The sequence below is a fragment of the Montipora foliosa genome, chromosome 8 (genome assembly GCF_036669935.1).
Source record: "Montipora foliosa isolate CH-2021 chromosome 8, ASM3666993v2, whole genome shotgun sequence".
In the NCBI taxonomy this organism is placed as follows: Eukaryota; Metazoa; Cnidaria; class Anthozoa; order Scleractinia; family Acroporidae; genus Montipora; species Montipora foliosa.
Window position 1 is genome coordinate 43,215,591 of NC_090876.1, and position 11,860 is coordinate 43,227,450.

Here is an 11,860-nt window from a genome sequence, read left to right on the forward strand (position 1 = left end):
TCTATTGCATATTTAGATGATTGTCACGGTATCATTGGGTTATCCAGCAGTCAGTCCTGAAGTCCTCTCACAAACGCCTTATGAACTTTCGTCCTACAAAAGAACACAATGTCAGACAAATGCGAACACGTTGATACAAATTCAATGCGATTCTAACAGCGAAAATAATACATGCAACGCAACTTGCGATGGCAATGGCGTGGATACCACTGTCACAAGTAAGGAACCTGATTCATGGAGTTTCCTCAAACCTCATTAATTATCAATTTTTCTCCATATTTCCTATGTTGATTCAAAAGTTAATTGACCATTTTCACATTTTCCATAATACTCTTTGTTTGTCCCCCAAATTTTGCATAAACCATCGTTTTCAAATGACGATGATCTTGGGACAATGCATATTGAGAAGAGCATTAGAAAACAATGGTTCCTCAGAGTAAAATCTGGTGGGCCAAAAAAATGTATAATGGGAAATGTGAAAATGGTCAATAAGCAGAGATTACTCATTGTGTGAGTATGTTATTATTCACTACTTTATCGAATCCCATAGTACATCTTTTTTACCTACAAAACTTTGCATAGTCATTGTTTCCAATAGGCCTTTTTCGTGATGATGGCATATGCTCAAAAATTTGAGTAGGGTCTTACCTCTTGTTGAACACTATATTTCATTGGCTGTAAATTGTCGTAGTTCCTATTGTTTTCTGTGCTAAATCCATTGTTATTTTTGTTCGTTCTATTGCTCGTTTCGGCAGTCCTCAAGCCTGTTCAATGAGGTACAACGCGACCCAAAAATAATAATAATAATAATAAAAATAATAATAATAATAATAATAACAATAATAATAATAATAATAAATATAAATTCAAAAAAATAAATAAATAAAATAAATAAATAAATGATAATAATAATAATAATAATAATAATAATAATAATAATATTATTATTATTATTATTATTATTATTATTAAAATTTCATATAACCACCGAGCTTCGTTTGCAGGAAATTATTCACATCATCTGGACATGCCACATTGTTCGCACGTGGGTTTTCTTTACAAGTTTGTTCCTTTGGGATTCAGCTACAGCTAAAACTTGCAAGTTTGATTTTCGAATTCCAGGCTTGGTGGCGAAATCAGCTTGTCGGACGTCATCACGCATACGGGCTATTTGTCGTGGGACATGAAGATATCCCAAGCGAAATATCGAAAACAATGCCTATGCAAAACAAGGTGTATTATGGGATTTGGGAAAGTAGAAAATTAACAATTTACTACTTGCACAATCCCATAGACCTTATTCATAAATGGCTGTCAATTTATAATTCTTTTGTCGAAGTGCAAATTAGCCTACCAAGCCTCGATACCATACAGGGAATTGAAAAGAATTCTTGCTCTAAAATGAGGCTTGGTAGGCTAATTTGCACCTGGACAAAAGAATTATAAACGTGACCGCCATTTATGAATAAGGTCTATGATACACCTCTATTACCCCCGAAAACTTTTGCATAACCATTGTTTGCAATTTCTCCTGGGACATGAAAATGTCCTAAGAGAAGTTGAAAGCAATGCCTATGCAGATTTACGGGGGGTAAAAGTGGTGTATTATGGGATTTGTGCAAGTAGTGAATAATCGGTGAGAGGAGCCGTTTTCAATACAAATGTTCCGAGAAAACGATAGATCCGTAAAAAGAAAAGTGAATTGTAAATTCCAATTCATGGAATCATGAGGCAACACCAGGGCACAAAGTGTAAGTTTCTAAAACAAGTTTACTTCGGGTTCTGCCTCCTTCAAGCATAAAGGCTTCGAGCCGAACTTTGGAAGTCGGCATGTGACAGCTTGAGCAATATGTTTTTTGTCTTTGCGTTTTTTCCATAATAATAATAATAATAAGTGTCAAGTGTATTTTAGTGCTGGCGTGTACTGTAAAAAAAATCAAATCAAATCAATTTATATTTAAGCATAGGTTGGTTTTTGAGGACAGGGAAAAAATGGAGTACCAGAAGAAAAATCGCTCCGAGCAGAGTAGAGAAGGGGGAGGGTCACAGTCCAGTTTTAAAAGCTAACCTTAGGCCTAAGGTTAGCTTTTATGAATATTTGGGATACTTTCTGTATTGGTAAAACAATGACTTATGACCTGTGACGTGTGAGAGAACTGGTGACGACTCACAAAATTAAAACTGGACTGTGAATAAAATTAAAATTGGACTGTGAGAAATTAAAACTGGACTGTGACAATCCTGGGCCATCGCAAGAACCAACAAATTAAAATCAACCTTTTATGTGACACCAAGTCTGGGAACCGATCCCGTGCCACATTGTTGAAAGGCGAATGATCGTAACACAGCGCCATCCCTGTTGCCTGACTGTTCTCTGTTCCCTAACTGAGTCTGATCATGAAACTGTCGGTAAATGATGATTCTTTTCCTTTTTTTACCCCAACAAGGACTTACTCTTTTCTCCGGAAACTCCGAGAATGGTGAACGCCAAGTGTGCATTGAATCCTTCAACGGTCATATTTTGAATGTCAGCGATTCGGGACGAGTGATTCTCCAGGTGAGTAAAGACAGTCGTTTCCCGAGTTCAGACCGGGTGAACGAACGAACAAACCGTGAACGGTTGCAAAAACTATTTGGGACAGTCCCTTTCGAGCCGGATCATGACATGAGAACACACTTGAGTGAGCATGAAAGTGAGTCATACAGTTTGATAAGAAAACTGTTAAGAAAGGAAGAATGCTTAAAAGAAGGAGTTGACAGGGAAGGTGTGGAACCTCTTGTGAACGTACGTTACCATAATTTTCATAATATGTTAGGGAGACTTTTTTTTGGGGGGGGGGGAGGGGTGAATTTGGGTTTCTTTTTTATTTCTTTTTTTTTTCTACTTATCTGCTTTTTATTGCATTTTTATATCTGCTGGAAAAGATACTGTTTACCTGACGTGAACATTAATGCAAAACATGAACAAAGTCAAAATGGCAGCCTAAACTATCTGGGATTTTGTCAGAGTAGATACTTCGATTCTTGCAATTCACCCCCCTCAAAATATTGCTAGATCCGCCAATGCGGCTTTTCTCTTTGCATATTAAAGAACTTGTTAGTTAAGGAAAGGACAACGGTTTCGGCGACGGAAACGTCTGGAAAGAAAAAATTGAAGGCAGAACCTGCGCACTTATTTTATTGAGATACCTTTCTTTGTAGTATATCTTTAAAAAGCAACATCAAATCCTCAGTTTTTTTAAAGATTATGAGGACAAGGCGCCAAACGTTTTGTTCTCTTTCAAAACGTTTTATACAAGCTAACACATGTTACATCCTCAGGCGCTTTGCATTCACCCGTTCGGTCGCATCAAAATTTCGCTGTACTATGACCAAATTGTTATTTCCTTTGTCACGAGATCGCAACAAACTTGATCTGAATCTCCCTTTATTGGTGCAAACATGGTATATTATATAGATTTATCCAAGACTAAAACTGGAGCTCCCGGGTTATTTATCTCAATTGCGTCGGTTTGAAAACCTGGGTCCTCAAAAACCTATGAAACTAATTAACTTTTCTGGAAGCCTTTCGACCCAAAAAGAAAGAAAACTTCAGCATAAAAACCAAGGACTTTTCAGAATAATAACCGTAAGTACAAAAATTTGCAAAAATAGATTGTTCTGATACAGAAAGTTGAAAATTTATTTCACTAATATTTCCACCAAATTTGTCTAAAAAAAGAAAAATCTGTGAATTTTGTTTTTTTTTTAAGTTAGATGTGTCGACAACTGTTATTTGTCCATAATCGACGACAAAAAAGGGATTGTGTTTTGTGTAATTTATTACATTTCAGACTTCCATGGGCAAAAAATATTTGAATAGATCGTTCAAAACGTTTTAAAACCAAATTTACGTCTAAAATATGAAGTTTTGAGGTTAATTTGACGATCTAGCGCGATTTTCGAAGCGAAAATGACGGCCACGAAGTAGTTCGTGGAATGACAAAAAAAAAACAAAAAAAACATGAGCTCGTACGCCAATTGTTTATCTTCATTACTTCCCCAATACCCCTGTTATTTTCCAGCTGCCGTTCTAAAATTGCTTAAAATTGTTTCTCTGATATTTTTGCCCATCCTTTAGCAGAGGTTTTTCAGTGAAAAATCATTTTGAACTTTCTATAAAAAGCAATTATGTTTGCACAAACAAACCACAAATAGCCCTTCACTGAGGCGGCCATTTTACTCCGAGCTCTGAAGTTGAGCCCGCGTTATGGTCGCGTGATACTGGTCACATTTGGCATACATGGAGACGTGGACGTACGGAAGGACGGACGGTCGCATGGTGAGGCAGTAGCTAAAACCACAATTTCCCGCATCGATAGCTTACCATATTTTCTTAACCATGGTGCGTCGCGCGCGTGCCTTTGGCGCACGGAGCTCCGCTAATAGGGAGCTTAAGCACGACACGTTTTGGTCAACACGGAAGCCAATCAGCCGAGGTGAGACTGGGTCGAGACCGGCGTCTGTGACTTGACTTGTTTGTATTAAGCATGTCGCGTCAGTAATTTTACGGCATCGCTACTTAATTGTAGAGCAGGTTTGATTCTTTGTCTGCTTTCTAATACTGAATCAAAACTTCTGAAAGATATGGGATATGCTTTTTTAGAGCTACGATTAAAGATTGATTTCAGAGGATGAACGTATTGTTTTATTGGAAGAGAACACGGCTAGAAATTCTTAATCCAGTTACGATCGATAATCCTGAAATGATTTGGAATGTAAAGCAAAGTTCAGATCTGCCAGTGTTAGCTGATTGGTCCAATAAATTTTGGTACATTTCTGTAAAGGAAAGCAAATGACAAATAAAAATAAAGGGTCCCAAAAAAGGAATTAAATTTGACGGTCATTAATTTTTTTCAAAATTTAACATGGTCGTTTTGGAAACGTTGTTTTAGCGTTGCCAGCGCATTAAAATTTAAGACCATAGAAAACAAAGAGAAGCACGTACAAAAGGATATATCAAGGAAAACAAATATTTTTCAAAACAGACTTACTCTAGCTTTTTGGCAAGGTGAGTCTCGCCGTCTGCAACGCTGTTTTTCATCAGGGGGTAGAACCACAGGCAGAGAACCCGAAGGATGCGAGAGCGCGTGACTTCACGTTATTTTGAGATGGTTGTAACGGCCGATTCAACTGATCGAGGAAAATGTTCCATAAAAACTTCAAATCGTGATGTTTCTTTTGGAAAATTCATTTTAGGGACAGCCAGATAAATAAAGTTCACTCACCTACTATTTTCTGCGTTGTCCTGAGTGATTTGATGGGTTTTTGGGACGCTTCGATTTCCTCTTCAGATCCCACGTGTCGCCACATACAATATAAATAGACCTTGACAAAAAAGAGTTTCTCTCGTAAATAATAGGAATTTGAAAGTTGATTGTCCAGCATCAAAACAAAAACAGAGTTATTGCACCTAAGATGAACTTTTCTTCTCGAGTTTTTGTTTTTCGCCACAGACGCCAAGTAGCCAGCTTTGAGGTTTGTGACTTGATGTCTGTGACGTGTTACGTCACTTTCTTTGTAAAGTCACTTCCAGTCGCCGTTCTTGTTGACAAAACGTCTCGTGCTTTAAGCTCCCTAATAACAAAACGCGCAGTAGCTTGAGAACGGCTTGTTGCAAAAACAACCCGTAACATTTAGCACAAATTACAACGCAAATATGTTGAATGGAGAGCAGTCCTAAACACTCGGATAAACACCCTCATAAGCGGGTTTGCTATCCCTGCTCCACAAAGAGTTCTTGTTGAGATGTAAATTGAGATCTTCAATCTGACTGCAATTCTTTTTCTTTTTTATATTTACAGCCTCCGCAAGGCCGCTCGTGCAATGATAATGGCATGGTCTTTCCGTTTCTTTGGTCAGCTGTCAGAATAAATGAGGATGACTTGTTCTTCTTTATACACAAAAGTACAAAAATGATGCTTGTATGTTCATGTGAGAGCAATAGCCTAACACTCAAAAAAATCAACACTAAACAACTTGCTACGAACCCAACACCCCTCTTTATTCCCATTAGATTAACCTGAATATTAACCGGACATAAACTGCCAACCCCTTAAAAGAGATATATATATCATTTTTTTTTGGTCAAAAAAGTATTCAAAGTTGTGGAGAAAGCAATACATCATTTTAAAGCTAAGAAAATAAGCATTGCAGTAAAAGAACATGCAAACAGAAGCGATTCACAGAACATCACGCAAAAACGTTCTCCACATAAATCTTTTGTCATTTCAATGTTGACCATGAATTTTTGGTTGAGAGGAAGAAATCTCCGTAATCTTAATTTTATCAGCTTTCTTGGTTCCAAATAATTTTGATGAAAATCACACAAAGCGTATATTTTAGACGTCATTAGATAAGCAATCTTCCCTGTTAGCAGAGGTCTCTTTTTTTGCGTTTTCTGGGATGACGAGTGTGGGAAAAGGGACTTCTGCAATGAATCGAAACTCACTGTGTTGATCATGCGCAGCGAATACTTAGCGGCCGAATCTTCTCGTGATACTTCACATGGAGTATTAGTGGACTCATAGTGGAATTACTGTAAAAGAATGGGCGAGACACAGTGGGTTCATGTCACAGTCAGCAAGCACATCAAGGGGCATGCGTTTTGACCAGTGCTGTTGAAGGCCGTAGACGGCAAAGGTCCCTTTTCCCGTACTCGTCAGTCCAGCGAACGCAAGAAAAAGGAGACCTTTGCTAACGGGGAACAGTAGAGTTAAATAAGGTGGCTTACTGAAGTTTTCTGAAGAAAAAGTTCAAGATTTTGAAATCTGTGAAATTAAAGCATCGGGATGTCTTTCCTGAAGTGCCACTGCAATTGATGTAAAATGTAATTTTACCTAACAAATGAATGCAAACCAGGGAAAAGTGCTAAATATAGTGATTGAGCTCCTGCAGGGGGGTCTGGAAGTAAACATTTCATGGAGCCTTTTTTTCAAAGACTAGCCGTACAAACCTACCTTAAAAGTTCAGGATTTCCATATCGAGAGAAATAATCATGTATAGAAATAAATAGTTAAATCTATAAGCCATTTTTTTCGCATATGGCAAAAACGTCGATTTTATTATTTTGATAATAACTGAAAAATGTCTGATAGATATTTCTATACACTATGAACAAATCCGCGGCCAGTTCTTTGATTCAGGTTAATTAGAATTTATGTGTTTTGTCGTTGGTTTCAAGTTGGAGGCCGTGTCTCCTTACAATGGATGTAAAGCGCTTAGAACGCATGCGGCTAAGCCCTATATAAGTGTTATTATTATTATTATTATTATTATTATTATTATTATTATTATTATTATTATTATTATTATTTATTATTCAATACTAATTGATTGCAGATAATTTTGTAATAATTTTTAGAAAGAGACTCAACGACGAAAGGAAAATGAATAAATGTATCTTTATTTTCTCAGAGCGTCCTTATTTTGTACAACCTAACTCTTTTGATGCAGAGTTTAACCATTTTTGGGGTTGCTTCCGAACACCTACATATAGCTCCTGTTAACGGAAGAAAAGCTTTAGGCCCGTTTCAAACGTCAAACTTTACATGTGCCGAATGTAATGCAAGTGAGAAAAAATCTTCTGTTTTTGCACATTTACTTTAGATGTTGGACGTTTGAAACCCGTATGAAACGGGCCTTAGCAATGTTTAGAAAACGAGCATCAGCCTTTCATTAGGGTTAAAAAGACGAGGCAAAGCCGAGTGTATTAATATCCGATAAAACCACGTTGCTAATTTTTTTAGAACGATTTAAAAAAATACATTTCACAAAAAGCGTGTCCCTGTCAGTTGACTCTGAAAAATGGTTTGAATTTTCAGAGGAGAATATTAGCATACCAGCAAAACAAGCTATGCCTTATTAGTATTCTTTATATAAAGAATACGAACGAGGATGGATTGTTTTATCAGGACATAACGCTCATGCACGTGACGACATTGATAGGCTGTTAGGTCATGAATTATGAATACATTTTTAAATTTGCTTTATATAACAGGAGTTCATAACCCAGCAGTTTACGGTGTTATCCATTTTTCGAATGGCTCTTGCTAGATTTTGCGGAAATAAAGAAACGTACCCGCATTGCGTTCCGTGCACTGATTTTGCATTTAGCACGAGCGTGACTTCCAATTAAAGAAGAGCGTTGCGGTCATCATGCCATCGTCGCCATGTTGGATCAGGCACAGAACTCTTTTTCCTTATAATCCTTTCTCATGTCTCGATGTAACGGTTGCAAACACCGAATACATAAAAGTGTATAAAAAGCCTGGTATGTCCAAGAAGTGTTAGGTTTAATAGGTTTTTAAAAATGTATAAAATACAACAAATGAAGTCAGGTATTTAAGCAGGTGCGTCAGCTAGCGGCGAATTCTAGACTGAAAACACTATACGAAGCACACATTCCTTGAAATTGAGGCAAAAGGTTTTGCGATAGACAATTGGGAATAACGTAAATATTGTACACAGTCTACCATCATTGGAGGGAAAGAAAAAATTTAATGCAGCCCTACTTGTTCGCATAATTTGTCATCCTATAGACGAAAAATGATTTTAATTAAAATTGAAAAATCTGTCCTGGTTGCCAATTACAGCATTTTAAAATGAAAGTATGGAAAGTTACAGGTATGAATAAATACCTTTTTTTTTCCCAATCCGTGAAGTTAATTTCAACATTTTTTCTCTATTTCATATAAATGTAGCCTGCGAGCAGGCCCTCCGAGGGACTGGGGTTGGGGGTAGAACGAGGGCCTGCCCGCATGGCTTTGTATTTTGAATGTCGCGTCCAAATTTTGGACGCAAAATACTGATTGGCTGAAATTAAATTACCTCGTGACGTCACCATTGACAAGCTCCGACAACAAGAAAGCCTCTTCGCTTCGCAGAGATGAGGTGGTCAGAAATGCGTCTGAGAAAATTGTAGAATGTTGCAATTTACCATAACTTTACATAATTAAAGGTCGGGCAACGCGATGCAATGGCCTCTCTACTGGAAGGAAGGAAGTTCTATCTCTGTTATCCACAGAATTCGAGAAAAGTCTTATTTCCCAACTGTTTTTCGTAGCGGCCAAAATACGAGGGCGACTTCATGTCACCGTGGCTGCCTCTGTTGCTGATTTAACGATAGAGGAACTCTACACGATTTTAGCAAGTATTAGGCTAAGCCGAAAAGGCGGCTCCACAAATGATTGCTCGATCTCCTCGTAACTCCGCAATACTCCGATACACTTGAAAACAAAATATTCCAATTTTCAAATTATTGAATTAGTAAAATACATATCTATAACCACAATTGAAATAAAATGGTGTAGGTATTAGAATATCTGTGTAGTATTAAAGTGTGATGTAGCAGTTGTAATGTCTGTATTTCATTAAAATAAATTTAAAAAGATAATTCCGCTTCGCTTTACCGAAATTTGGCAGCAGTTGTGGTCGACGAGTCTCACACAGTGGAGATGCGGTCAGGGAAAACGAATGTCTTTATTACGATTCCCGTCGTTTGAAGTTTGTGTGCTAAATTTTTCCCTGACGAACGAAACACTTTTTCCGCGGAAGGGACTTCGACGAATTGCCGTACTGAATATTCAGCTACGCTTTACAGCATCAGCAATAGTTGTTAGGCTTTTCTGGCGAAGGCTTCCTTCCTTTACAGTCTTTTTTAGTTTCTGCCTCGGGCAAATTGAAATACACAACGCGTGGGTTTCTGTTTTCTGTTTTTTTTCAATGTTTACTTCTGGTGCGCGCTGATTGGCTAATTTTTGACAGCTCTCTCAGCGTGACATCAGGAGGCGGCATTCAAAATTCAAAGGGATGCGTGCAGGCTCTCCTTCTCTCCCACCGAAGAGAGAGAGCCTGCTCGCAGGCTAATATAAATGGGTCATTATCAACTCAAAAACTCTGACTCTTTTATCTCCGATTTTCAGAAGACGTGTGTTCAGTTAAAATGCACGCACGCTTGCCAACGCTAACTAGTATCGTAAGATCATTAATTAAACATGAAAAAATAAATTAATGGGGTCAATTATAGGCTTCTATAATGATGAATTAATATGTTATCGTCGGGCATTGATTTCTTCCTGATTTTCGTAATTTTTAGTTACTGGACGCGCATATTCCCAAGAGATCTGACGAGAGTTGTTATGGTTGACGCCAAAAGTCAATTAAATATGAATCTCAGCGTGCAAAAATCAGACAATCTGCGGTATAAGCAAAAACAAAAAATAGACCTAGTTGCACTTTAATTAAAAGTGGGGAGGTTGAGGAAGTTTTTTACACTTTGGGCCGCCATGCATGTTTCTCAAAGGAAAGTTTCCTGGAAATCAGTCATTTCATAGAGCCTTTTTCTCAAAGACTAGCCGTACGAACCCACCTTAAAAGTTCAGGATTTCGTTATCCAGAAAAATAATCATGTATAGAAATAAATAGTTAAATCTGTTAGACACTTTTTTTCGAATATGAAGTATCCGTGAGTCACCACTGACGAGTCTCCTATAGCTCCGAGGCAGAGCATCCTAAGGTTGATGGTTCGACTCCTGCAAAGGAGCACTCGAAATTTTTACGAGTATCCTATAGAATCACCATTTGGATTTTTAAAAAAATCTTCAGGAAAAAAACTACCGGGGTATATTTTCCTTCTATTTTTTTAATCCCATCTTGAGGCTTTGTTTTGAACGAGAGTATAAAGCAAAAACAACGAACTAACACTGGCATTCAGAGGGGCGGTCTGCTGACTGAAATTGGCCAATCACAGAGTGCTAGTATAAAACATTGAGTGAAAAGTTTATTGAGGATGTGTCAGTCATAAACGTCTACTAAAAGGAAAAAATGGAGAAAAAGTGTTTTGACAAATATCAGACTTAATTAAGAAGTGTATCAAACTAAACGTGTAGACTCTATGCTAATCCTATCTTTCCTCCGGATGAAACCCAGTTGTTAGCAGACACTGGACGTAGAAAGTAAAGTATGCGGAAAACCTCGGTCTTTTAGTGGGGATCTACTTTCTATCAGGAACTCACTTAAGAAAAGCTATATTTTTTCTATGATGCCATAACATTGCCATGAAGCAGTAACTCTATTTAAGTGTCTAGTCGTTCTAGCGTTGGGGCGCTAATTGGGGGGCACTACATGTAAACTGAAATAAACAATGAAAGTAAATCATGACGTCAAATTGTAACACAATTTTCCCCTTTCCCGCATCGCTCAGTGAAGATTATTCAAGTTTAATTAAAGAAGCTTTAGGTGCTCCTTTTTCACGCATTCTAAGGTCTTTTCAATATGACTTTGCATCGAAAGATTGAAAGATTGAATGCATCGAAAGATTCTTTTCGTGCGCAAGGGACGAGATCATCGCTTTGAAAATTTGCGAACTCAGGGTCTTTCAAAAGAGAGATTAGAGAGCTTAATTAAGCAAGCGCGACGATAGCGACAAGAGCAACATAAAGCAATTCAGTTCAATTAATTAGTAAAAACAACAGCTCTGCACTCTCCGCACGTCTCACGTTTTGCCGTTCTCGTCTTGACAACGACGTGAAATGCCGGACTAAATTTGAGGTTGTGTTGAGAACTGTGCACTTGACGATAAATTCTCAATTTTCTGTCCAAACATTCTCACCGTTCATAAAAAAAATTACAAGATAACAATTCTAGTATTAATCCTGTAACATTTCTTGAAAATAAGGATTATACGTTGAATTCTCAGGAATTTTAATTGACAGGCACTCAACTTGGAAACAACAATTTGATTCCATTGCTGATGGTGTTTAGAAAAATTGTTGGTTTAATTTTGATAGGTAAAGCCCGAGTACCAACAAACATGTACCCT

The 11,860-nt window shown here is 37.5% G+C and overlaps 1 protein-coding gene across 2 annotated transcripts in view; it reads left to right on the forward strand.

Annotated features, from left to right (window-relative positions):
• LOC137968977 (uncharacterized) overlaps nt 1-7,310 on the forward strand; it is an 8,118-nt gene extending 808 nt beyond the window's left edge. Inside the window, exons 2-4 of one of the 2 annotated variants that reach the window (XM_068815486.1) lie at nt 17-218; nt 2,448-2,785; nt 5,844-7,310. In XM_068815486.1, coding sequence (XP_068671587.1) covers nt 17-218; nt 2,448-2,785; nt 5,844-6,065 — 762 coding nt within the window. In that variant the 3' untranslated portion in view covers nt 6,066-7,310. The remainder of the gene's footprint in view (nt 1-16; nt 219-2,447; nt 2,786-5,843) is intronic. The other variant, XM_068815487.1, reaches the window with a different exon arrangement.
• Nucleotides 7,311-11,860: the final 4,550 nt, after the last annotated feature.